The following is a 26,734-nucleotide window of genomic DNA, read 5'->3' as shown; positions in this document are numbered from 1 at the left end:
GTAATGGAGTCTTGTGCTGTTCTGATTTCTGTGTGTGCAGCTTATATGCACGTAACAGGAGCTGGAGTAGCATGAGTGGTTTGACAATGAAGAGGCTTACATGATAAAAACACTATGAAAGCTAAAAAGAAATCTTTTAGCAAAGCTGTCTTTTATCTTTTATTTCTCATTTTCCTTGCACCTGTGGTATCATCTTATTAAAATTTCAAGAAACATACAACTCTGAAGAGGCGCATTTTTTAATAATAAGAGGAAAATAAGTCCCTAGCAGCTTATATTCACACTCAGAGTGTTAAATGGCCAAATAAGCCCACTCAGAATGCCCTTCCAGTGAGCAAGGAACCACTGCTCAGATGCCGTAATTTTTTAGTAAAGAGATGCTCCCTGATGATTGAATGAGATTCTCTGGAGGTTTATAAGCCAGGCCTACAAGTGCAATGAACTTTTAAAGAGGAATGTACGTGTTATTATTGTGTTTCTTTAAAATACTTTAAGCTTAGTGTCTTAGTGCCAGATACAAGGAATTTCTGAACTTGTGTGTATCTGCAAAATGTTCAGGTGAGCATGCTGAACCTAGGAGCAAAAAAGAGTTGATAAAATAATCTTAATATTTATTGATAGGAACCTCACTCTTTTGAGTCTTTATGCCAGACAGGAAGAGCCAGCCCATTGCTATAATTTCACATGAGTTTCTTGTTCCCAAACCCAAAGTACTTTAAATATTCAGCATCATCCTTAGATGTCCAGGATAACAGGCATCTACTATGATGCTTCACAATTTCTCGATGTAAACATATATGTGTATATATGTACATATGTTTCTATGTAGATAGGTCTGTCAAGCTTACTTGGGAAAATATCCCAGTGTAAACTGGGCTCACCTATTGAGGTGTTTTGTTTGTTTGCTTCTTTTTTTGGTAGGAGACACAAAATGAAGGTAACTGAAAGAGAATCTTCCTGCTCTCAGAAGTGTTTACAGGCCTGACTTAACCATGATGCACAAGTTTAGGGCCGCACAAGTTCATAGAAGCTGTGGATGCAAATGTTTGGAAGAGACTGTTGATGATCAACTATTTAGAAAATACAGCCAGGAGGATAGGTTTAAGGTACTGAGATGTAGCCAGGAGGAGAAAAGGATAAGAAACCATGATGCACCAAAGGACAGCATTAGAGTCAGCAGCCCATTATCCCAGGGTATTATGAAGATGGTAATTCCTTGTAGCTCATCCACTATTTGCTGTGTAAATATACAACATTTTCTCCTGCTAGCTTTAAAAACAGAAACGTCAATGTCTCATGAGAAAGAGAAAGTAGGGTCTACCCTGGAATCAAAAAATAAACATAAGTGACATTTTAAAGTTCCCTTCCTATACCAATACGAAAACCCAATAAAATAGCAGCATTACTCAACAGACCTGGTTACAATAAGAGTGAATTAAAATGCAGAAACATAATGTCATTTCTCACACAAACAGCAGCGAGGCAAGCTATTTGATATTGCTCTAAGACAGTATGTGGTCAGCTGAAGCAAGATGGTATATGCAAATCTTGTTCATAAATCAAAGTATAAGCCCACAAATTCTCAATATAAATTGCCTCAAGAGGGGCTGCTCTGATGAGATTGAAAATATCTCCTCCATATGTGCAGTTTCAGACTTTATAACATTTTAAGAAAATGTTCTAAGAGATAAAGCTGGCATGTGAAAAGCCTGGGCAGAGGAATCAGTAATGATCAGAGCAAAACAATTCTAGAAGGCATCTTAATTTTCATATGGCTCATTTGCATTTGAAACACTGAGAATTCCTATCTCCCTTGTACAAAAATGTGTACATATTAAATTACTTTCCACTTGAAAGAACATTTTCCTAAATGTTTGGAAGATGATCAAATTTTAACTGGAGGACTTGTTTTCTTCCATCAGGTGTGGGGGAGGTGTGGCTTCCTGGTATGAGAGGCAACAGTTGATTCTAATAGCAGAACAAGACAAAAATAAGAAGGTAAATTGAAAACAATTCCTACTTGTACAGTTTGATTTAAAGGTGGCAAAAAAAGGATACATGTGGTACAAAGATGTCAAAAAACATTAAATAGAGATACCTTTCTAAAAATTGTGATATTCTGATACTTGAAAATTAGATTCTATTACTTATTCTAGGCTTCTTATGAATGTACTCTAATTTATTTCAATACACAATTTCGGAGTATCTAAAAATTTCAGAGTATCAGTGTTAAAAAGGCACATGCTCACCAGCTATTAAATGATAATTCCCAGGGCTTACTTTGTGCCCATCTCCAATTTAAAAATTTAGGATATTAATTTTAGGATATTGGTGGGACAGCAAAGATTAAAAGCTTCTTTACTGTCAACTTTAAACAATATTTAGTCTTAATGAATTTCTTGGTCATCACTCAGAGAGCTAGAAGTTGGTATCGAAGTAGAAATCTGAACTCACAAAGTGAAACCAGACTGAATGAAAAGATCTTTCTGAATTTTTTTTTCCTGATACAGCAAAGTGTCTGGGAAAGAGGTGTGTCCTCAAAAAGAAAACCAGGACTTGAAAGCTATCCCTGTTTATCTTGGCCCTGCTCTCCAGAGACTTCACTTGGTGGAGCGATGCTTTAAGTCTCCAGCTGTGAACTGGAGACTTAAAGGAGGAGCACGTCCCACCCCATTTGAGGACAGTGTGGCAGAACTTGAGTTGGGAACCAGGAGGCAGGATGGAGCAGTGTTGCTGTTGACCTCCCAGGCCATAGGCAAGGAATCTAGTGAGATATTTTGAAGGGGACAGTGTTTTTACACACAAGTCACGCCGTATTTCATACTGCTGCCTCAGACTTATTTGAACAAACCCTAATCTTTTGGTTAACTAAACTGTATTGGGCTCAACTTGCATACATGTAACTTTAACAGTAAAATGATCTACGCAATACAAATTTGGAGATCCAGAGGTTTCGGATACAGAGAAATCACCATAATAGTTCTCCTTATTGATTACTCTACTGTTTCTCTCCCAACAAACTTCTATTTTAACTATCAAATAGTTGAAAAAAAGACTGCTCTCTTCCTTTATTGGGACATGCTAATGAGAAGATAAATGACCAAGAAGTAGATCAAAGGCGGAAGATTAAGCAAACGAAAATGGGATGATTGTTAGTCTCTGATAAATTAAAAACTACCATCTTGTCTTATTAAGAACCACTGCTTATCTATTTAGTTATTTGGATCATAGTTATATGATAAAATACTATTTTAGGTGCTGGGGATATAAGATGAAGGGGGGGCACCCCAAACAAAACTTCTATGAATTTATGTTTTAACTTCAAAGTTTTCTGAAAGCAAGTAAAAAGTAGTCGCCTAATAAACTGCAGAATCAACGTTTGCCACCATATTTACCATGTTTTTATGTAATACTGGTACATCTGAGGATAGGATTTGGTTCCCTGATACCTGAGTTTCATCCCTTTGCATCTGGCCAGAACTGTCCTTGTCTTGGAGAAAAAATCTAGGAAAGGCAGACTTACGTGCCCGCGGGGTGAAAAGATGGAAGAGTCGTGTCCTGTACTGCACGTCTGGAGGCTACGGAAAGGTACTGGGATTCCGTTGCATGCGGGTTTCAACTCAGTCCTGCTGTAATGGGGTATTATTGTATGAAGCTGCCATATTTGGGGTACATGTTCTGGTGGGTGGGCTATCCAATCGGTGTAACAAAAGAATTGTGTAGTAAGTGTACTTGGAATAAGACTTTGTAACAATTTGGATATTTCATAGCTTTATGATTTTATTACATCAACCAGTATTTATTAGGTAAACAAATACAACTAAACCAGTGCAAAAATAAGGTCTTGGTGTCCATCTAGTCTCACTTTGAAACGTAGGAAAAGGAAAAAAAAATCTTTTTAATAGCACTTTAACCTTTGAATGGAGGTACCTGCTGATGTTTTCTGCTTCTTCCTTCATTACGTGCTTTTCTTTTAATTTGGTCTTCTCGGAGAGAATCAAAGTAGGGGCTCTCCAGGAGTTGGGCACAGGTTAATCTGTCATCTGGGTTCATCTTCAGACACTCCTTGGATGAAAAGCAAAGAAGACGTTAAAAGAGGGGCCTATGTTGTTACTGTGCCCCAAAACTCTGAGTAATCATTGGATAGAGCAAATATGAGTTTAGAAAAATCAAGTCTGTATTTTATCCCGTGCTTACAGATTGCTAATAACTGTGGTCACCTCTATTTCTCCCTCACTTCACTCTGGCTTCTGCCTCCACAATTCCACTCTCAAGTGGTTCTTGCTACTCAGACCTATGATCTCTACTTCCCTATCCTTAAATCTACTTCCATATTTTGTGTTCTCCTCCCAATAGTGCTCGATGCAACTGACCATGTCCTCCTTCTTGAAACTCTTCTTTTGGCTTCTCTGATGCCTCACTTTCATTCCTCCTACTTCCTGGCCATCCCTTTTCAAACCAACCTTTCCTCCTTTACATTCTCCTCCACAACGGTTGCAGGAAATTTCTCAAAGCTCAATCCCAGGTTCCCCTTTCTTCTCATTTGTTCTAAGTTTCTAGCTAATCTCATTGGTGCTCAATGGCTTCAATGGTCAAGGTTTACCAGAGACTTCCACATGTATGTGTCTGATCCAGACCTCTCCTTTGAAATCTGGACCCACAGGTGCAATGGCCTACTTAATATCTCTGCTTTGTCTCAAGGGCACTCTTATGGGTTGAACTGTGTACCCCCAAAATATTCGTTAAAGTCCTAGCCCTCAGGACCTCATAATGTGACCTTATTTGGAAATAGGGTCTTTGCAGATGTAATTAGATAAAATGAGGTCATACTGAAGTAGTGTGGGATCTACTCCAATCTGATTGGTGTCTTTATACAAAGAGGGAAGACATTGCAAAGCCAGACACACACAGTGTACATCATGTAAAGACAGGCAGGAACTGGATTCTGCTGCCAGAAGCCCAAGAGTGCCTGGGACATCAGAGGCTGGAAGAGACCAGGAAGGACCCTCCCCTAGGAGCGGTAGAGAGAGCATGGCCCTGCTGACACCTTGATTTTAGATTTCTGGTCCCCACAATTGTGAGAATAAATTTGTTGTTCGAGCCACCCAGTTCCTGGTACTTTGCTATGCTCGCCCTAGGAAACTGAGACAGACACTCTTTGCCCCCTTCCTCTACTTCACTCCCCAGATCTAAAAGATCATCACACTACCAGTTTTATTTCCATGTCTTGAATTCATTCACTTCCTTGTTTGGATGGTCAGTCTACTGAAATCTAGTCTTTCACTAAAGACCTATGGGTTGTTTTTTTTTTAAAGAGCATTTTTAGTTTCTAAGAAGAGAGTGTTAAAGCTGAGCTGCTCCACGGGGCCTGAGCTGGAACAATGTCCTGCTGGATTAGTTGTAGGTGCACTGAGATGACCTGGATGGAGCTGTGGCTTATGATTCTTGACTGCCTGGTTAATAGCTTTCTGTAACCCAAGAGGCTCCTAACATGGGAAAGGTTTTAGAGATGAGGGACAAGAACTTGGAACTGCAAAGTCCAAGTCAGGATCCTTTTCCTGAAACTTCAAATTTCACTCAAAGTCCTTCAAAATTTCCAAGAATCTACAGTCTTCTTCTTGATGACCATAAAACTGATGTAGGAACAGGATGGTTTTGGTTATGAAAACATATTAGTAATAAAAAATAAATACTGTACCCATTGTCTCATTTTAAACCTAATGAACAGAATACAGATCTGCCACATACTGGCCCCTGCATTTCTGCCACTGTCCTTGGCACTGCCATTGGCTGGCACTTCACCCACCTGAGCAGTTTCTTGCCTAGATTCTGACCCAGTCTCTCGGGAGAACTACCTGTTATGGTAGCTGATGCTCATTTGTTGTTAAAGATGTCTCCATTGCAATTAATGAAAGAAAGCCTGTCTCCATCTAACATGGGGCAGGAGTCTAGGACATAGGGTGTGGCCCAGTGAATAGCACAATCCTTGATGCGCTTAGGAGAGTTCTTGGTTCTGAGGTCAAACATTTGAGTCTAAATCAAATAGCCGAGTGACAAAACTAGCTTCATCCAGAATCCTGGGCAGGCCAACAGGGCACTCCAACTTGGGAGATGGGGAGAGGGAGTTTGCGTTATACAGTGGAGTTTTTGTGTCCTGGGAGTTTTTTCTCTGGTTCATTGAAGGAGGAACCACAGGAAGGCCTGGCCTCACCATGAGGATGGATTGGGCTTGCAGTGCTTGACACCCCCCACCCCAACTGGGTTTTGTTAAACTGTAGGTGGGTCAGATCAACCTGTCCAGAACAAGGTCAGGAAATTGGGCTTCTAGGACAGGGCCTGCAAAGTGCTGGGTTAAGGCGGGTCATAGCAGTGAGACCAGCAGGAGACAGCTGAGGTCCAGTGGAGCAGGGGTAAGGCAGTCTGAGAGCACAGAGGGGTCAGGCTCCAGGTCTCAGGAGGACTCAGACTGAAGGAATCCAGCACCCTGGGTAATACCTTTGCAGTGACCAGCACTGGCACAAAGGCCGGTCTACAAGGTCAACTCTAGGTCATCCAGATGGCTCAACTTTCTAGGTCATATGAGTTTTCAACTGGGCTGCTTAGCATAATCACCCAGGGGAATATTTAATGATATAAATTCTAAGGTCCTATATATAGAGATTCTGCTTCTGGAATCTGAGGTTAGATACTGGAATGTGTGCTTTGAAAAAGCTTCCAGGTCATTCTGATGAATATATGGAAACCACAGCTATAAATAGAACTTAATTGGTTGTTAAAGACAGATACTTTTACTGGTAGCTCCATCCCTGTCCCCTAAGGGCTTTTAATATGCACTTTGATGGAAGAGTCATATCTAGCATGCCCTCAGTTGGTCAAGCATGAATAGCAGCCGGTCATAGGTGAATTTCTTCTACTTTTTACTAGAATTTGTCCTTTGCTTGACTATCTCTTTTAGGCCCCGTGCAGAGGCCATTTATGGTGTCTATATGACTCAGACTTTGCCTGGTCTTCTATTAATTTTTTAAAAATCATTAAAACTTTTATTTAACTCAACATATCTAAAATGTTCAACATGCAATTAATATTTTAAAATATTAATGAAATATTTTATATTTTTAATAGTAATTTTAATAGAAATCTAGTACATCTCAATTCAAATAGGCCATATTTCAAGTGCTCAATAGTAACATGCAGTGGCTACCATACTGGACTGTGCTGTTCTATACCTTCAACATCCTCATAAACTTCCATAGTCTGAATATACTAACTTAATATTCAAATTTCTAATGAATGCAAAAGAAATAATTGTGTTCATCATAGCAAACCCCGATTATATTAAAAAAACTTTTTTTAATCCTCACCCAAGGATATGTTCTTTATATTGATTTTAGAGAGAAGAAGGGAGAGAAAAACATCACTTGGTTGCCTCCTTTTTGCACTCTCAGTGGGGATGGAACCCATAACCTCAGTATGTGCCATAAGCAGGAGTCAAACCCACAACTTTTGGTGTACAGGATGATGCTCCAACTAACCGAGCCACCCAGCCAGGGCCATCTCCTAGAAGGAGTACTGCTTACACCACTGATGTTCCTTTAACTATAATGATTTTACAGTTCCTTATCATTTTCAATGACTACATCCTACTTTGGCATTATTTGTACTACTGCCCTCTCCTCCCAGAGTTACCAGCTTCAATCATTACAATTTGCGGTCAACAATAATTATAAGTGATTCTTAAGTACCTTCATAAAATTCAAAGCCATGGGATGAGCATCTGAAAATTTTTCGTCAAGAGTTTCCTAGGACATAAAGTAAAAACTTTTAACATTACATAAAACAACGCAATGTATATCTTAATATATTAATAAGAACACTTTGAAAAAAGACTCCCTAGTAGGTTAGATAATTTCTTTTAATAAAAATCATATTTTTACATAATGTTACACTATAGTGTAAATACTTGAAAGACAAAAATTGGAGTTATTTTCTTAATTTCACAATGTCTTGCAATTGATGTTTGATAAATGTGGGTTCCAAATGTCCCCTTTGGAAATATTACAACAGTCCTACAATACTTGTGTCTGATCTACTCACAGGAAGGCTTTGAGCATCAATGAAAATTACATTGAACTACATGTGTAAGAGCAATACAGAAAGCAATGGGATGATGAACATAAACTCAGAATAGTGAGGAGGGAGGAGGATGGGATTGAGGAGGAGAATTCAGGGAGGAGGAAGTTTCAAAGATAGTGGTAACATTCTTACTGTGTATTTGTTGCTTTATTCTTTAAATTGCATGTTCTTTTGTAATTTAATCTCTAGCCTTGTAAATCAACTTTTAACCTTTTATTATATTTAATAAAAGAGAGCAAGTATATAAATCAAGCTATTATATGAAATACATTTAAAACAAATATGGTGTCTAGAGATAGCTGGGACGTCTTAAACCTCAGATTGTTCACCTGTGCCGTAAATCACGATCTCTCTTTACAGACTTTCCCCTCCCGGCACCCCTCTGACTCCAACCTAGGCAGTGTGAGTGTGGACACATGCCTATGGACAGTCCATTCTATAGGCAGAATCCAGACCACATGGAGTTTTAAAGATCACAGCCCAAACTCAGGTAACACAAACAGGAAATCTATGTGTACAGAATGTAAGAGGGCCAGGTAGTGGGTGACACATTCCCAGAGAAAGGCAAAGCCCAGAGCGAGAGTGTGGAGGTGAGCATTGCAGTCTGGAGTTTTGACCTGGATACAGTGAGGATCATTCTGTAGAACGACTTTCTGTGTGAAAATATACTTTGTGAAAAAATGGTTTCTATTGATTTGAGCTTTGTTTCACATGCTGAAAAACAGAGAATGCATGTTTTAAAAATAAAAAAGTACTACAGTAAGTATTGTTTATGAGATAATAATTATTTCAGGAAAAGGTACCTGAGTGTTTTGATTAGAAGGATCAGTTATTTGTGTAAGGAACTAAACAGACTTGCACTTCAAAGCTAATATTAAATTAGCTTTCGGATAGGGCAAGTAAACTTTATAAGCATTCTCCTGATTTTAGAGAGAGGAAGGGAGAGAAAAACATCACTTGGTTGCCTCCTTTATGCACTCTAAACAGACTTGCCCTTCAAAGCTAATATTAAATTAGCTTTCGGATAAGGCAAGTAAACTTTATAAGCATTCTCCTGATTAATTCATATAGTTTTTATATAGTTTCTTTGATCTGTGTTAGTGTGGCATAAGGAAAACAGGAGCTAAAGGCATAAAAATTAAAAAACACACAACAAAAATAACTACCCTTTTAAAGAAAGTAGCAACACAAATAATAAACCATCTGAAATGGAGCAGTTACCATGTCTTCTGGTTCAGGAATACTGATGCCATGGAAAAATTGGTTACTTTTAAAGATGGACTGATGTCTTGGGATTAGTTTTCCTATAAAATACAAACCACATAATTTATGCTCAGTTTATAAAAGTAATATGGTGTTTAAATGGTTAACTTCTGAGGTCCAGATGCGAAGGAAATGCTGATCCTGACTGTGGCCTCAGATTTGGAAGGAACAGGTCCCTGCCTAAACTCACCTTCTCAGGTAAGGTCCGTTCTCCCACACAACTCTCTGCCACAGGTAGCGTGGTCTGCATACAGCCTCCACCAAACGAGGAGGTAAGACACGGTGTGGAGGACTTTACACACGGGACCTTACTTAATCTCATACAATCTAACAATGGGTGCCACTTTCAGTCTCCACTGTATCAATGAGAATGAGGCTTAGAGTTTCGTAACCTGTCTAAAGTCACATGGTCATTTAATGACAGACCCGATTTCAAACTCAGGCCTGTCTAATATCTACCTGATGTAAATTTCCACTGGCCTTTCAGGAAATCAATCAAACAAAATACACTAGAGGCGCGTCCTGTGGTGATACTCTCCCCCACATTTTTCATGCTGCAGAATTGTCCAGAAGAATGTGTTGGAACCAGACCGGACAGCAGTAATTCCCTTGCCCGGCACCCACGCTGCCAGGAGAGCCTATGGGAAGGAATTAATAAATGTTCATTCTGTGTGTAGATGTATCTTTGCAGCCATGGTGCTAGAGTAAAGCTGCAGGTAACCTTCTGGGTTATATTCCCTTCCAGCCAGGAGGCAGACCACTGCTGAGGATGCTGACACACGAAGAAAGGGATTCTCCGAGTTCCATTCCTATTCTGCACTTTAGGCCAATCATGGGAGCCCCCTGAGCCCCAGCTTCTCATTTCTAAAAAGGCATCACAAACCATGTTGCCATGTAAAAGGCAAACCCTCTTTACAGTGGGCAGAAATGGCATTTGATCCAATACCTCCTAAGAATAAGGTCTGTACAGCTGACGCACATCCTTAGCTGTAGAGCCCAATACAGAGAGCAGATGTGTAGTTTATTCCTTGGCTAAGTGGCTTGACATGGAAAGGATCTGGAAATTCCTCAGCGAGGGACTAATGGCTGGACAGACTGAGGAAAGGGTTGGGTTTTGGCTCCAACCCAGACCCCACCATCCTGACCAGCACCTTGGAGAGGCAGAAAGCCCCTGCTGGTCATTACAATGGCATGCTGTTACCATGACAACTTAGTCATAAAACACAGCTCCTACCCAGAGTCCTGATGATCAGATAAAGTTGATCCACATCTGATTTTCCCGGCCAGAGCGGCTGGCTGGTCAGGAGCTCTGCAAACACGCAGCCGGTAGCCCATATGTCGACTGAAGAGCCGTACTGAGTGTCTCCCACGAGAAGCTCGGGAGCTCGGTACCATCTCGTAGCGACATAGTCAGTGTAGGCATCTCCTGGAACTGCAAACATCGATCAGATGAGGCGGGTCCCCTGTTCCCAACGTGTGAACTCCTCCTAAGAGCAGGCACCGAGGTACGCTTCAAAACTCTCAGCAGCCACACACTCCTAACAGTTCATGCCGTGATGCCGATTGAGGAAACAGTTACACTGTGCATTCAACTTCCAGAGGCACCTTTGCTGGTTAACATCTATGTAATCCCGAACAGAGGGCAGTGTGACTGACAATTTCTAGCGTAAGGTCAAGTCTAAACCAGCTTCCAAATGCACGGTCAAGTCCCCTGTGCCTGGGTCCTGTCTGGATGCTGACGGTATACACACCACCTTGCAATGTGTATGTTGCCAGCTGGTGCAGTTCTAGATCTGGGGAGCAACACTGACTTGTCCCCCTCCCCGCTTGCTTCCTCCCTGTCTGGGATGATTCCCTTTTTCTTAGCACTGTCTCTGAATCCTCTCTTTAACGGTCAGTTCACTCTCTAGTCTCACCAGCTCTGTGAAGTATTTGCCAACCACTCCAGCCCCCAGGAGCACCTCCCTCCAGGGAACCGTCTGCACCTTCACTGTTGCACTTCCTTGCCAACCAGCCTGCATTACTCTTTTGTTTATTTTACTTGAGATTATAAGAGCATGCAGAGCAGAAATGCACCTTATAACCCTTTTCTTCTCCTATGGGGCAAAGCATATAAATGTGATGTCCCATAAATTCTAGTTGAATGGAGAGGAGCTGAAGTGCTAATTAATGCAGTGACTAAAGGTGAAAGTGAGATTTTCATTTCTGAATAATAACAATAAGACATGTGCATTCATTCAATATCTAAAGTGAGGTTTTCAACTATATTATTTTATAATCATCTGAGTTGAGTAAGTTAGTAAAAAGTGGTTACTTACTCAGAATTCGTGCAAATCCAAAGTCACATATCTTGATTATTCCTTGTTTAGTTATTAGAATATTTTCAGGTTTTACATCTCTGTGAATACACTGTAAGATAATGATTATTTCTTCGAGCCATCAAAATGACAAAGCATAGAAAACATTACCTCTTACTTTAAATGATAAACACAGTCTGTGAGATAAAAAATAAATATAGTTTTCTTCAAAGAACTTAAATTGGCAATTTTTCACTTATCACACCAAAAGAAAAAAAAATGTTGTTACATCAGTGAAGCAATAATTGTTGGATATAAAAACTGACTTTTTTGTGGGGTGAGAAGGCAGTATCATACACTTACTTCTTCCACTTTTTACCGGGTTCTATTTTAACTGTAAGAGTAAAACCCGCGATGAGATGAGTCTCAGCGTACCTATAATAAGAACTACTGCCACCCAAGAATCACATTCACATTTGAGAAACTGGAGAAACATTTGAGTGATAAACAAAACTCCCTTATAATTAGGATTGGCAGCCCTCCTGAGAGAGGGCCACACGATAAGAATGATGGTGCTCTTGTTCTCTAACTCAGCCCCCAGGCAGAGCTCTGTACTTCCCAAAGCGCCTTCACATGAAGTAAGTAGCTCATCCCCGCAACAACACTGTGAGTGCGGGAAGCCACTGACAGTCCCAGATGGAGCATCATAGTAATCGGCTCCTCTGCCTCACTTCTCTGCTGTCTGTCCCTGTAAGTGTTGCTGTCAAATGGACAGTTCTAATAATTTCTCTTTGCTTCTGGAGCAACTATCTAGGAAGAGAACATGTTAAATCCTTAATTTATTTTTGGTCACAAAAATGGCACTGGCAATAGAAGCTAGTTCAGGTAGTTTCAATTCAGCCACTGTCAACTGTTAAACCTTTTGAGGCCCCTTAAAAGGCCTAGGCCTTAGCTATTAATTTAAAAAATACATTGTTGTAATATAAACCAACTTCATTTTGATATTCTACCTTTTAGGTAACCCATTTATGAAACCTGGATTAACACTTTGAGTCATACTCACAAAAGTTGGTGGTTTACTAAGAACAGGTTATGTTCCTCAAATGAGTTTGCATCAAAGTCTAAAATTTCTGGCCCGGTTGGTGTGGCTCAGTGGGACAACCAGACATTGGATGCCTCATGATGTTGATGCAATAAAAAGTGCACAGCACTATGTATGAACTATTCTTGTGTGAAGAAAAATGAACCTGAAAATGATCAGGCCTCTAGATATAAATGCCAATTTAAGGAAAAACAGGCGAAAGACCAAGTTCAGTTTGACACAGGATGCAGTCAGTCAGAATGATTTCAGTAACACAGTAGGACTCAAAGTGTGGATCTTGGACCAGCAGCTTCTGTATCAACCAGGAAAATGCTTGGAAATGCAAATTCTCGGGTCCTAACCCAGCCCCATGGAATCTGATGCTCTGGAGGTGGACCCAGCAAACTGTGTCTTAGCAAGACCTTCTGGGTATTGTGATGCATGCTCGGGTTTGAAGAACTACGGCTATAGAAAAGCAATGATGAAAAAGAATTTTTAAAAGGTAGGGGAAGGGGGACTATTATAGAATTAAGAGACATAAAAACAAAACAAAGTGCCAAAGTGGATTACACTCTAGAGAACTTATTTCAATCCAATTTAAAAATAGTCATAGGAATCAGCAGTACTGAGGCAAAAAGAAACATTAAGTTCATACAAACTTTTAATTCATAAGGAATTAGAAATTTGGTTCTTATAGAAATTGGAAAAGGGCCACAAATAATGCATGGTTTTTCCTCATATTCGGTAACTTTCTTTTGTTTTGCTCTTCTGGTTCTTACTTTCCGTTTTTAGCTCTTCAAAGACACCCCTGAGCTACTTAGAAGAGTCATCATGAAGAATTAACGAATGCATTAGAAAATGTCACTTACATTATGTTGATGACAGAAATTAAGAGCTTGAAGTGTTTGCCATAATACACTTTTAATCACTCCATCAGCAACTCTAGGGAAAAAAAATAAAAGAGGAAATTAAAAAACTCCTGGGATGGGGTTACAGGAGCAGAAGTGAGAACAGAAGTGGAGTGAGTGGGCTTGTGATGGCCAGCAAACACAGTGCAAAGGGTGCCTTGGAAATGCTCTTTAAAAATGTTTTAATGAAAATCGCTTTACTATTTTTTCATTGTAATTACATAATTTCCTCTTTAAGTTTCAATTTTTACATCTGCAAAAATGATACAGGCTTAACATGAAAACTCACACAACACAGAAAGTGAAGGAATAAAAAGTGTTGACTCGCATCTTGCTCCCCACAAATAACTGCCGTCACCTACGGTGGCTGTTCCTCTAGGCACCTCTGTTTCTCTTCCCTCTGTGTGTTCAAATTTACTTTTTAACTTTAATATTAAAAAATGCATTCATATGCCCTAACCGGTTTGGCTCAGTGGATAGAGCGTCGGCCTGCAGACTGAAAGGTCCCAGGTTCGATTCCGGTCATGGGCATGTACCTTGGTTGCGGGCACATCCTCAGTAGGAGGTGTGCAGGAGGCAGCTGATCGATGTTTCTCTCTCATCGATGTTTCTAACTCTCTATCCCTCTCCCTTCCTCTCTGTAAAAAATCAATAAAATATAAAAAAAATACATTCATATGGTTTAAAATTCAAAAAACATGAAAGTGTATCTATGAACTCCGTGTCACATATAGAAATTTTTTGATATTTGCAACCATAGTAAAACAAAAATTTATATTTTTGATATTTATTTTATATATTTAAATGCCATTTAACAAAGAAAAATCAACCAAAAAAATGAGTTCATGTGTCACCTCTGACACGCGTGTCATAGGTTCGCCATGAGCAATTAGGTTGATCCAATTTTTATTTCTAGTAACAATGCTTCAATGAATATATGTAATCATCCATCTCATTGCATTTGTGCAACTATTTTTTAAGGTAAGCTCTAGAAGTGGGATTTCTGGGACCAATGGTAGGTGCATGTTGCATTTTGATCCTCAGGGATGAACCTCAGGGAGACCTGAGGCCTGGCTTTGCAGGAAAAGAGGTATGCTTGAAGACTGACCGTCAAGTCGCCCAATTCATGTTGGTGGTAAAAACTCAAGCAAGTGCTGGGGCTGTTCTGTAAAAGTGACTTACACCTGGTCAGCAGGCGGGTGCAGAGCCAGGGAAGGCCAGGGAGAATAAAGGGCCTGGGAATGGGAGCCTGGGAGTTTGGTCCCTGCAGAATCCTTACTCTGTGTGGAAAACATTGGGAAATGCCATGGATGGGCAGGTGTGTTTTCCATGGGGAACTGGGGAGCTGGACAACTTGTATTCTGGCTGGGAGAAATGTGCTCTGGGTAACCGTCTCTACAAATTATAGGAATGACAGTCCCTTTAACGTTTCTGCTGTCTTCCCATTGCTCACCTCACGGTCCCAGGAATGATGCCTTCACAGTTACACGCTGCCAAACTACCTTCCCTAAGGAAGGTTATGCCCATTTACACCCCACAAAACATCTGTGCTTTAAAGGCCCTATCTCCTCATTTGGTTTTGCAGGGTTATGCTTGCCAATCTGTGGTTAAAATAAAAAGGCCTCATTTTGGTTTTCATTTGCATGTCATTAACTATTAGTGAAGTTAATGTTTACATGATTATTGGCTATTACATTTCTTCTTTTGTGTATTACCTGTTCAGAGTCTTTACCGCTTTTTTGATTGGTCCGTTTACTCCCTTCTGACTTATGAAGACTCAATGTATGTCAGAGTCTGCATATGTGCTACAACTATTTTTCTCAGTGTGGTGTTGTTTTTCAATCCCAGTCATGAGATGGGATTGCTGTTTGCATATTTCAAAAAGAAAAAATCTGAAGCAAGATTTCTTTTTATCAAATGTAAGTTTTTAAATTTAAACTTAGCTGATATTCCAAACACACCCATCCTCAGCTTTACTATTTTATCATATCTGGATATTTAATATGCTCAGATCACTTTTTGAAAACTGAATGAATGATGCAGATGTAGCTGGCCTTCCACCTGTATATGACTTGGGTGACATACTAGCAACAAGACATCACCATGTGGGGCTGGGGTAAACGCTGAGAAACAGCAACAAGTGTGTGGCAGCATTTTTCTCAGGGCAGTTTCCCGATCTGGGTCACAGTTATGGTGACATGCCCGTGACATCAGCGGTCTGGTGGCAGCCCTTTGCCTCTAGCGCCTCTAATTATTAATACTGTGAAAGCACCTAGTTCGCAGTATTAAATCACCTCCATCTGAAATTTCTGGAGTGGTTTCTGTTTCCTGTACTGAATTCTGACACAGCTTAATGGTCTCCCTTTGCCTAGAGCAGCGGTTCTCAACCTGTGGGTCGTGACCCCTTTGGGGGTCGAACGACCCTTTCACAGGGGTCACCTAAGATCATCGGAAAACACATATATAATTACATATTGTTTTTGTGATTAATCACTATGCTTTAATTATGTGCAATTTGTAACAATGAAATTGGGGGTCACCACAACATGAGGAACTGTATTAAAGGGTCACGGCATTAGGAAGGTTGAGAACCACTGGCCTAGAGCCAAACCTGAGACAATAGTGTTTAAAAATGTTAAGAGTCAGAAAGAATAGCATAGCCATTTTGAGCACTATGAGAGAGAGTTCAAATCCCAGCTGGGGTGACAACTGATGTCCTTGTCTTGTTTTCCACTTTCATGGTGGTTCCTTTAGTGTTGAGTATAAAATTAGCTGTTGATTGGAAGAGGGTCTGTGTAGGGGTGTGTGTGTGTAAATAAAGTATTTTAATCCTAGTTTGCTAAGGTTTAAAAAAAATCAGAAAAGGATACTGAATTTATCAACTGCCTTTCAGATTTTACCAACATACAATATATATATTTTCTCTTTTAACCTATTATGTGAATAGACTTCCTGATATTGAACCACGATTCATTCCCTGAATTCAGACAATCCAATACATAACTTATTTATTTTTCAAATATTTACTCTGGAATTTTTATTTCAATGCATCTTTTTTAAAAATATATTTTTATTGACTTCAGAGAGGAGGGAAAGGAAGAGAGAATCATTGATCGGCTGCCTCTTAAATGTCCAGAATTGGGGATCGAGCTCACAATTTGGGCAAGTGCCCTTGAACCCGGGACCCTTCAGTCCACAGGCCAATGCTCTATCCACTGAACCAAACCGGCTAGGGCACCGATACATAATTTGGCCTCAAAATGCATTGTGACTTACATGTGTAGGTTTGTCTTCCTAATTATTTCTACTCTAGGTTAATACTCATTTGTCCTCTGCGCACATCCTAACTGAGACTGGAGAGGGGTAGCCAGCAGGTGCATCTGGGTAGAAAGGGGAACTGTGGCTCTGATTTGAAGTTTGCCACATGGACTGAAACTGAGGCCCGACCGCACAGAGCTTCAGCTGCTAGATTACTTACCCATTTGGACTTCTTTCCAGCTCATTTAAAAGTGTGTGATCACAGTATTCAAAAACTAAATGTATTTTCCTCTTTCTCCTGAACACCTCAATGAGGTTCACAAGGTTTGGGTGTTTCAATTGCTGCAAAGGAATTGAAATACAAAACTTGGTGACGTGTCCCCTGTAAGAATTTCTCCCTGGACCCCTTACAATAGTAGGAGCAGGAGGTCTTGTGGAGAATTTCATTACAGTTACTTACAAGAGAAACCATCCCTGTAAGAATTCTTACCTTTAGTAAGAATCAAGGAATCTTAAAGTTGCAAGAAAAATGTAAGAATTTGTCTCATGCACCCATAATAGATGGTAACTAACCTGAATCTCTCTGGAGATAACAAATAAAGTACACAACTTAAAATATAAACTCTACAACAACAAATACTTCAGCATTTTGGGGAAATTCTAAATATGTGTGATAAAATAACCTGAATAAAAAAATGAGGAAATGGAATTATTGTGTAAGACTACAAAACTCATCAATACCCATTTACTAGTAGCTCACAGATTGCCATGGATTTACTGTAAATGTCAGCTGGATTTAAACCCAGTCTGGATTTTAGCATTGGCTCTCAGAAATACAAGATCCTAACCTTCAATCCAATTCAAGTGCCTATTCTAGGAGTCCACGCATTAGTCTGTTTTTAATTTGTCATTTTCCAGCTTTGTTCTCTGATTTTGTTATTCTCTCTTATGCTTAAATGTTGTGTTAAATTCTTGTCCCAAACTGAAGCCTTCCACAAGGCAGCCTCTGTTTAAGGTTGTGTAGACCAAAGGAAAAATCCTGATTAAGATAATCCATCACTAGAGCAACTCTCTAATTTAGCATCAGACCAGGGTAATGAGTATAATCCAGGGCTGCCCCAGGCAACCGGACACGTAGGGTCACCCTGACTATATCTAGGGTGACCCTATAGTTTAGCGTATAAACCAGGACACTTCTGAAGGAGGATGCTAACCAGACAGACTCTGGTTCTAGACCAGGACACCTGATCACTCCTACTTATAACTCATCTTCCCTGTTGTTTTCCCAGTTTAGTAGACAAATCATTTTTGCAAACTGTGCTATTTACATATTTATGTATATATATCTCACAGCTTTGTTGCATCAGCTATAGCATCTTGGAATCCCTTTCTCTCCTGATAGAGACACTTTTTCATTTCCATTTCATTTCATTTCTTAATAAATATTTTGCAGGTCCAGTATAGATTCCTAAGTACGAGGACCTACACAGCATCCCCTACCTCAGCATTCGTAAGCATGGCTTGACCAAAAAAATATCACCCTGTGACAGTGTGCCTGCTGCTCAGTAGTCTGGGAAAAGGGTATTTATTATACATTAAAAATATTCTCAGCATACCAAGTCAGGTTCCCCACCCCACCCCAATGTGTTCTACTGCCTAAAAGGGCAGAAAGGCAAACAGCGGAGGAGACTGGCCACACAGGAACTCCAGCTGCTTTGTGCTGCAGCCAGAACTGTAGAAAGGGAAGGAAAAATATCTTTACCAGGGGAGAAAGGAATTCCCAGATGCTACAGCTGATGCAATGTCACCGTTCAACCCGGTCAAATCGTCTTCGGGCAGATCAGCACTTACATCTCCTTTGCCAATGAAATTAGCTGAGCCCAGAAACACAGTGCGGAGGGGAAATCAATCACATTTAAGTAACGGGAGTCCACGAGGAAGGTGAGGTAGATCTGTCTTGGAAGGACGCTGGTCAGGGCGTACATGGGGGCAACTGCCCAAAGCAGGAAAAACGTGCCCTCTGAGAGTCATCACCACCAGAGACCAAGCTGAGCAGGAATCTGGCTACATTTTAACCTTAAAGTTCATTCTCCAATTGGGGAACCAGGAGGTACTACCTGAGCACTAACTTTCGTTGAAGGCATTGGGGGTGGCGGTGTTTTGTTAGAAAACCACCTGTTCAGAAATACACCCTGTGACTGAGCTCCGGGCCAGAGCTGGCTGCTGGCTGCGAGGTAGCAGTGAACTGCTTTTTTACCATGATGGATGGGTGTGCTCTTGAAAAATCCAGGTGTACCTACTTATGTTTTAAACGAAACACTGGAACGCATTAGCTGAGGAAACCTGCTACAGATAATATTCGAAAAGGATGGGTAATGAACTATTATCTCCCTTTAAAAACTGGATTTCTGGGGATTTCCTAAAAACAGACGACCTGTCACAAGTAAAGGTCGGCTGTGTGTTCTTGAAATCACAAGTTGTGTTGAAGTGTGGTCCGTGAACCAGCAGGGTCTGGGCCATTGGGGCGTTGGGTGGAAATGCAGGATCTCAGGCTCACCCCACACCTCCCCACTCGGAACCTGCATTTCAACAAGGTCCCCCCTGGGGGTTCCCATGCACATCCCTGTGTGAGAAGCGCTGCCCTATGACGCAGTTTCCTCTCTGATAATATGAGGGTGCGGATGAGAGGCAACTCCAAGGTCTCTTATGTTCTCAAACTAAGATTTTTATGACAGGAAACTGTTTACGCTGAGAACTTAGGAATCCTACATGTCAAAGCCTATCAGAGAAGAAACAACTAGAACAAAACCTTTGTGCACAATGTGGACACACAGCTGGGGTGACAGTCAGTATGTCTGAGACCCAGGGAGCAGGTCACAGGCAGGACCGTCCATGGCCATGCCCACAGGCCCACTGGCACAGCCCTGTGGCCCCTCTGTGCGAGCAGATGCTCTTTTACCTGCTGGTTTAAGGGGGGAAGGATGGGGGAGGGGTGGTGGCAGACGAAGGCCATGGCTGGGGGACTGAGGGGACTGAGGGCAGTGAGTTACCAACCAGAAGGGATTACAGTGGGGCCTTGACTTACGAGTTTAATTTGTTCCGTGACGGAGCTCGTAACTCAAATTATTCGTATGTCAAATCATAAAGTGAACGAGTGAGACACGTGATGCTGGGCTGATGTTGTGGCGTTCACTGTGACGTTCGCTGCGCCAACTAGCGGTGGGGTATCTGAAGCTGGCTCGTAACCCGAATTTTAGCTCGCAACTCAAAGCAAAAAATCCGCCGAGAGACGGCTCGTATCTCGAAAAACTCGTTAGTCGGGACACTCGTAAGTCAAGGCCCCACTGCATTTCAGCATTTTAACAATCCACAGCTGTACTCACAATATCAGCTAAATAGCAGAGTGGCCAAAGTCCAAAGTGGTGATCAATTTATTTCCCAAAGTTACTGATACAAAGGAATTTAAGTCCAATGGGGGGAAAAATCACTTTGAAATTCTTTGTAATTGTGGCACACACATATTTCACCCAATATCATATTATAGACACATAAAGTTAACTTACCTTCAACATACGTATTTCTCTTAGTGCTATTTTCTTAATAACAGGATCCTCTTCAGATTCCACAAATTTTTTAATAGCTACCACTTGTCCAGATGTTTTGTTTCTGCATTTGAATACAACCCCATAAGACCCTTCTCCAATCTTAGCTAATTTTTCATACTTTTCCATTATTGTAGCAGCAACTTAAATTACTGTATTGATTAACTGGAGTACAATGTTGCACCTGGAAAATAAGATGACTCAGCTTAACCAAGTTATCAAGGATGGTGTTCTCACAGATTATTATATAAAACCAATTTGCTAAGGATACCAAAGGTTTAGTTCCGTTGGTTAATTTTTAATACACTTAAAAATATTTGGACAGTATTTTGTTACTTGAGTTCAGTCCTATGAAGTTCTTCCAGCTACCAAAAAGTTTCATATGCTATTTCTCATAATGGGTCTGTGTTGACTTTAGTGGAATTAAAAGAATTTGTGGAAAGGAACCTTATCCAATCAATTGTTTTCATTGTACTCTGGTAAACAATTAAAATGTGATGCTATATAATCCAGCTGAGGAAATATTTCATACTCTTGAATATGATGTTTATCTTTTCCCTCCTAACTGATTTGAATCCGGTAGAGACTAGAACTGAGATCAAGACTTGGTACAAGGCGCTATACTTCCATCTGGTGGAGAGAATAAAGAGAAAATGTGGGCTGTTAAGCAAAGCAGCCATTAAAAACAATAAAATCTTTTTAGAGAATTATTTATTGTGCTTAGCTTTTATGTGCATGAAGGAACAAGTCCTTAAACTCTCAGCTCCCACAGTAAATAAAACTAAAACTCTTAAAAGAAGGTAGATTTCTCTAATTCTTCATGAATGCTTTTGTATCCACAGTGATTTCTATGGAAATACTGGGTTTAATTTTTCTGTCTTGCATCACCCATTTGTGAATTTTGTGGTGATTAGATTACATGTTAAATAAGGCCAGCATAATTACATAAGGCAGTCCAAGAATTGAAAATATAAAAATTCTAATTAGTCTTAAAAATCCCACCCCCCAAAAAAAAACCACTTTAGTCAGTAGAATCTTATTACTACACTCTCATAGTAAAACTAACAGAACTTGATAATACTTTCTATGCAAATTATATATAATCTACACAAACATTTCATGAAGTAGGTGTTATTTTCATCCAATTATACAGATGAGAAAACTGAGACACAGTGAAGTTACAATGAAATTAGAACTTAGGCAGTAGTCACATTTCAAAGATCACAATTTTAATCACTATACTGCCTCTTAGTTAATTCAAAAAAATGCACAATTTGAAAAACCACTCTATCCAGGTATCGGTATTAATAAAATGTCAAGTAAAGATTTGACTACTTAAAAAATTTCTCATTTCAAATGAGCATCTATTGTTTTTACTTCACTCATGTTCAGTCTTTCTTAACCACAGATTATCTCAATGAAGATATAAATCACGTACTCTCACTAACCATCGTAAAAATACACAACTAGAAAAAGTATTTATCTGGATAAATGACGACTACTACTATTAGCATATGATGCTATTTTTTAATAGATTTTATTTTCTCTCATATTAATGGGTGAAAATTCAAGCACATACACTCAAGTAACATAGGACAAATCCATCACAGATTATGTTTAGAAAACTCTGTTATGGGCATGTATGGGAAACCTGAGAAGGCCTAGAGCAGTGATTCCCAAAGTGAATCACTGCACTGCAGCGATCCAGGGGGGCAGTGATGGCCACAGGTGCATTTGGGGGCATATATCTTTCTGTTTAATTGCTATTAAAATTTTTTAAAAAATTAATTTCCAGGGGGCACTGAGTAATATTTTTTCTGGAAAGGGGGCGGTAGGCCAAATAAGTTTGGGAACCACTGGCCTAGAGGAAAGTTAAAGTGAGGCAGATTTGAGGACTAACTGAATTTTCAAAAAAATTTATCTTTATTGTTGAAAGTATTACAGATGTCCCTCTTCGTCCCCCCAACTGACCGCCTGCACCCTGTACCTGCCCCCCCCAGGCCTTCACCACACTATTGTCTGTGCCCATGGGTTATGCATATAAGTTCTTTGATTAATTTCTTCCTCCCTTCCCTTCACTCTGAGATTCGCCAGGAGGACTAACTGAATTTTTTAAAAATTTAAGTATATATAGTTGGTATACAATCTTATATTGGTTATATTAGTTTCAGGTGTACAATACGGTGACTAGACATTTTTATACCTTACAATGTGATCACCCCACTAATTCTAGTAATCATCTGTCACCATGTCAACGTTTTTGTTTGTTTGTTTAATTTTAAAATGGTTTTAACCGAGATTTGCTTATAATTAAATTAACAGGCTATTTTTTTGTTATTAATTCACTATTATTTCAAACAAATTTTATCGAATAAGTCATATGTTGGAAAAAACATTGTAGTACTTTTGCCAACAAAAATAAATATTACATACCTACAACTATAGTCTACATATTTAAGTCACTACTCCTATCCCATGTTGGGTGAATGATTAGCACGTGATCACACCGAATTGTGTGAAGTTTTTGGTTCTGTTGTCTCCTGGCGTAACTTTCTGCAGCAGCTTTAACTAGTGTCCTAGGCCATGCCCCCACCATACGCATTTGTTTACTGGAGGCAACGGGTGAAAGCACTCAGTTACTAGACCTATTCAGTACAAATTTAAAAATACAATAATATATATAGAGAACTTCTCTGTGAAAGTAAGCTTTTCATACATACTTAATTTTAATTACACAAACGTGTCTACATAAGTAAAAACAGGTGAAGTAACTAATTTGCCAAATTTTTAACATGCATTTGGAAAACCTACTTTGTTATATAACGAACAACTGATTTAGTCTTTTTTTTTTTAAGGTTTTACTGTAATTACATTTTGATTGTTCAGACAGTAATTGGGCAGGAAATCAAGATTAAATAGTGATAGAGGTATATAGGCAGGGAACAGATACAATTGGTTGAAAATATTTTTCATAGCCATTAGTGACCTTGAATCTGAAGCCATATCCCTCTTGGCTACAGGGACTCCTGCCTTCAGAATTTACCCAATATTTGACTCTTAAGTTAATGAAGTTCTGTGTACAAAAGCAAAAACAGGTATAGACTTGGGCCGATTGGTGAATACAGAAAGACACACAGAGATATATACTTGAGTGGGTCACTAAATTCTTTGACAATTTTCCATTTAATTACCTGTCTTAAAAATGTGCAAAAGGATGCAGGTATGAACAGAGGAAACACGTGGAGGCAGATTATGATCCACAACCGTGTCACAAACCAGGTCCTAACACTGAATACACGGAGGAGATGTATTTCTTAAGAAAGGGAGGAGGAACGGGGTGGGAAACGTTACTAATTTCCTAATCTAAAAGTTCCTAGTGAATTCGCCAACAGTGGCGTTAGGAAGGAGAGGGAAAGGCGACCTCTTCCCGACCAGGCCAGGCCCTTACGGGTTCTACAGGCTGGAAGTCACAATCTGCTCCATTGTTACTGTTTCCAGCGCAACCAAGCGTGTGTATGGCTCCTAAGATTGACCAGGAAAACGGGCTGAAAACCAGTCCGCGTCGGTTTTATCACAGGGAATTACAGACCTGCAAGAGTACATGCACCTACTCAGAATCTTTGTCTTGGTGATAGTACAGTTGGACTTATTAACAGCATCCCCGGAAAACCATAAAACCACCTAATTTACATAGTTAAGGCAACTAATTTTGTTTTAAAACGTCACGTTTCACGTGTACACATCCAGGTGTGAAGGCTCGACACCAATCCCTTTATTTTCGGGCCATTGAACTAGCCTCCACCCTCGTGTAACGCGGTCCGGGTTACGGGCCACGGAGAGGTCTCCCCACGCGCAGACGCGCCCCTCGCTCCCTGTCGCCGCCGCGGCCCCGTCCCACGGGCCGCCGGGGAGACTCGCCGTGAGGCCGGCAGGAGCCTTCCGTCCCCCAGCCTCTGGCCCTCACCCCTCTGGTCCCGCCCGAGGCCGCGGCGGGCAGGCAGCCCTGCTCCCCTTCTCGCAGGGAGCCCCCCCTTATCTGGGAGCGGCCGTCCCCACGCCACACCGCTCTCCGGCTCGCGCCGACTCCCGTCCCACCCGCCCCGCCGCCGGGGACCCGCACTTACGGCGCCCGCCGACGGGGAGACGGTGACGCAGCCCCGAGCAGCCCCAACTCCGACGCGGGCCCTCGGCCCAGCCCGCCGCTCGCACAGCAACTCCCGAGCGGAACTGCCGCGCCGTCTCCCGGGCAACCGGACGCTCAGGCCCAGCGCCGCAGGGCGGCTCGGGAGTCGGTTTCCCCCGCACACGCGCCCCGCAGGGGAAGCCCGCATCCCGCCCTCTTCATCGCCTGGTAACCTTCCCGCGAGCCTGGAACCTCCTGCAGTTTCTCCTCCGAGAACCCTGTAAGAGTCCCTGAAAGCGGCGCTCAGAAACATGGACTTTCCCATGAACACGGTCATTACACCAGGTCCTGTTCCTTCCAAGGCTGCAAAAGCACTAAGATGAGCACCTGTAAAAGTTGAGCACATGTCCGTTTTCATGCCTGGGCATAAACCCCCAGTTTGTTAGATTTTATTATTAGTCATTACTCTTCGGTCCTGCTTTATTGCCCAAATAATTTTTCAGCAAACTTCTGTAGGCTTATGGTTTTGCTGCCATTTTCATAATGCAGTGAGCATTGCCCTAGTACTGGGGCTGATCTATATAATAAAAGCCTAAGTGGCCAGAACGACCAGAACTACTGGTCGCTATGATGTTCACCGACCATCAGGGGGCAGATGCTCAACACAGGAGCTGTTCAGTGCACTTACACAGGGGGAGCGCTGCTCAACCAGAAGCTGGGCTCACAGCTGGCAAGCACAGAGGCAGTGGTGGGAGCCTCTCCCCCCTCCATGGCAGCGCTAAGGAGCGGTGAGTGGAGCGGTAAGGAGCAGTGAGCAGGTGGGTGGTAAGGAAGGAGGGGTCTCAGACTGGAGAGGGCACAGGCTGGGCTGAGGGACCCCCCCCCTCCACCCCATGCACGAATTTCATGCACCAGGCCTCTAGTTTAGAATAAGAGACATGTTTGCCACCCAGTAGGGAAGCAAGTCAAGCAAACTGTAAGTAAGGAATGGTATATGGAGGTAAATTGGAAAAAATACATTTTTGGGAGCAAGGCTTACCTTCTTGTTCCCACAACGAACTTAAGAATACTGTTATTAATGAGCACATACATACTTTAACATCAGTAAGATGCTGTCCACCATGCTGATTCAGGATGTCCCAATTTCCATTCTTACCTCCTTTTTCTCTTCTATCTTCAATTTTCCATTTTCTTCAATTTGCTTAGAAATATGCTCTAATCTCCTCCCATCTTTAGAAAACAAAACCATAAACCAAATATATTTCCACTATACTCAAATCTACGTAAACTCACATCTACCCATTTTTACTCTTATCACGTAATAGAAAATTTTCAGTAAGGATACAGTGGTTGCCTGTTTACAAACTCAACAGCCTGTTATCACTTTAATGTTGCATTTCATCTCTGCAGTTTCCGAAACCGTTGATTACTAGAGCTACTTTCCTCCAGAGGTAGCTCTTCAGTCCGGCCCATCCTTGTTCTCTACTTTCATGGCATGATTCTGCTCCATGCACCCCAAGCTCAGCTGCATTTAACACACAGCATTTTTGCATGTGTTTTAGTCTAGCCTACAGCACCTACCTTGGTTTTTCCCTGCACTTGATAAACTCTTTTCATTTATTAAAACCCCAGTTTTTGTATTTAACTTTCTACATAAAGGCTTTTCTTTTCCCAAAGCAGAATTAGGCATAACCTTTTGTGCCTCTTTTTAAATTTATCTTTAGTCACCCAAGTGTGCCCCTTGAATACTGGGAACGATGCCTTTTCCATCTTTTCTCCAGTGACAGTAATGCCTGAATACACTGTAAATGATTATGAATAGATGTTGGTTAAATAATTATCTCACAAAAGTAAAAAAAAAAAGTCTTTGTAATGAGTTTTAACTAGATTTATTTAATAAGCTTTAACTGTAAATTGATTTTATGCAAATCCTTTTCATAACAAATGCTTTGAACAAGGAAAATGCTTTTTAGTAAAGCAAAAAATTAAGACAGTAAGTTAATTTCTTTTATTGCAAAGAGCCAGTGAAATCAGAATTTGAAGTTCAATTCCCAAATGGAGAAAATAAA

At 40.8% G+C, this 26,734-nt stretch overlaps 1 protein-coding gene across 3 annotated transcripts; it reads right to left on the bottom strand.

The window, feature by feature from the left end:
- Positions 1 to 525: 525 nt before the first annotated feature.
- On the bottom strand, positions 526 to 24,739 carry CDKL4 (cyclin dependent kinase like 4). Of its 3 annotated transcripts, XM_006083430.3 has the most exons (10): positions 24,667 to 24,739; positions 20,504 to 20,726; positions 17,161 to 17,282; positions 13,644 to 13,716; positions 11,715 to 11,805; positions 10,631 to 10,828; positions 9,355 to 9,437; positions 7,743 to 7,799; positions 3,931 to 4,065; positions 526 to 1,968 (listed from the first exon to the last, which is right to left on the bottom strand). In XM_006083430.3, the coding sequence occupies exons 2-10, from the start codon at positions 20,669 to 20,671 to the stop codon at positions 1,867 to 1,869; spliced, it is 1,029 nt and encodes a 342-aa protein (XP_006083492.1). In that variant the 5' UTR covers positions 20,672 to 20,726; positions 24,667 to 24,739; the 3' UTR covers positions 526 to 1,866. The 3 variants fall into 3 exon arrangements, 2 of the variants coding, with proteins under 2 accessions (XP_006083492.1, XP_023603332.1); XM_023747564.1 differs by lacking the exon at positions 526 to 1,968 and having other exon boundaries at positions 3,755 to 4,065; XR_002827198.1 differs by lacking the exon at positions 526 to 1,968 and having other exon boundaries at positions 3,957 to 4,065; positions 9,300 to 9,437.
- Between the last annotated feature and the right edge of the window lie 1,995 nt (positions 24,740 to 26,734).

This window comes from Myotis lucifugus, unplaced genomic scaffold (genome assembly GCF_000147115.1).
Source record: "Myotis lucifugus unplaced genomic scaffold, Myoluc2.0 scaffold_6, whole genome shotgun sequence".
In the NCBI taxonomy this organism is placed as follows: Eukaryota; Metazoa; Chordata; class Mammalia; order Chiroptera; family Vespertilionidae; genus Myotis; species Myotis lucifugus.
The sequence above is the reverse complement of the archived record's forward strand: the minus strand, read 5'-3'. Positions and strand labels throughout refer to the sequence as shown.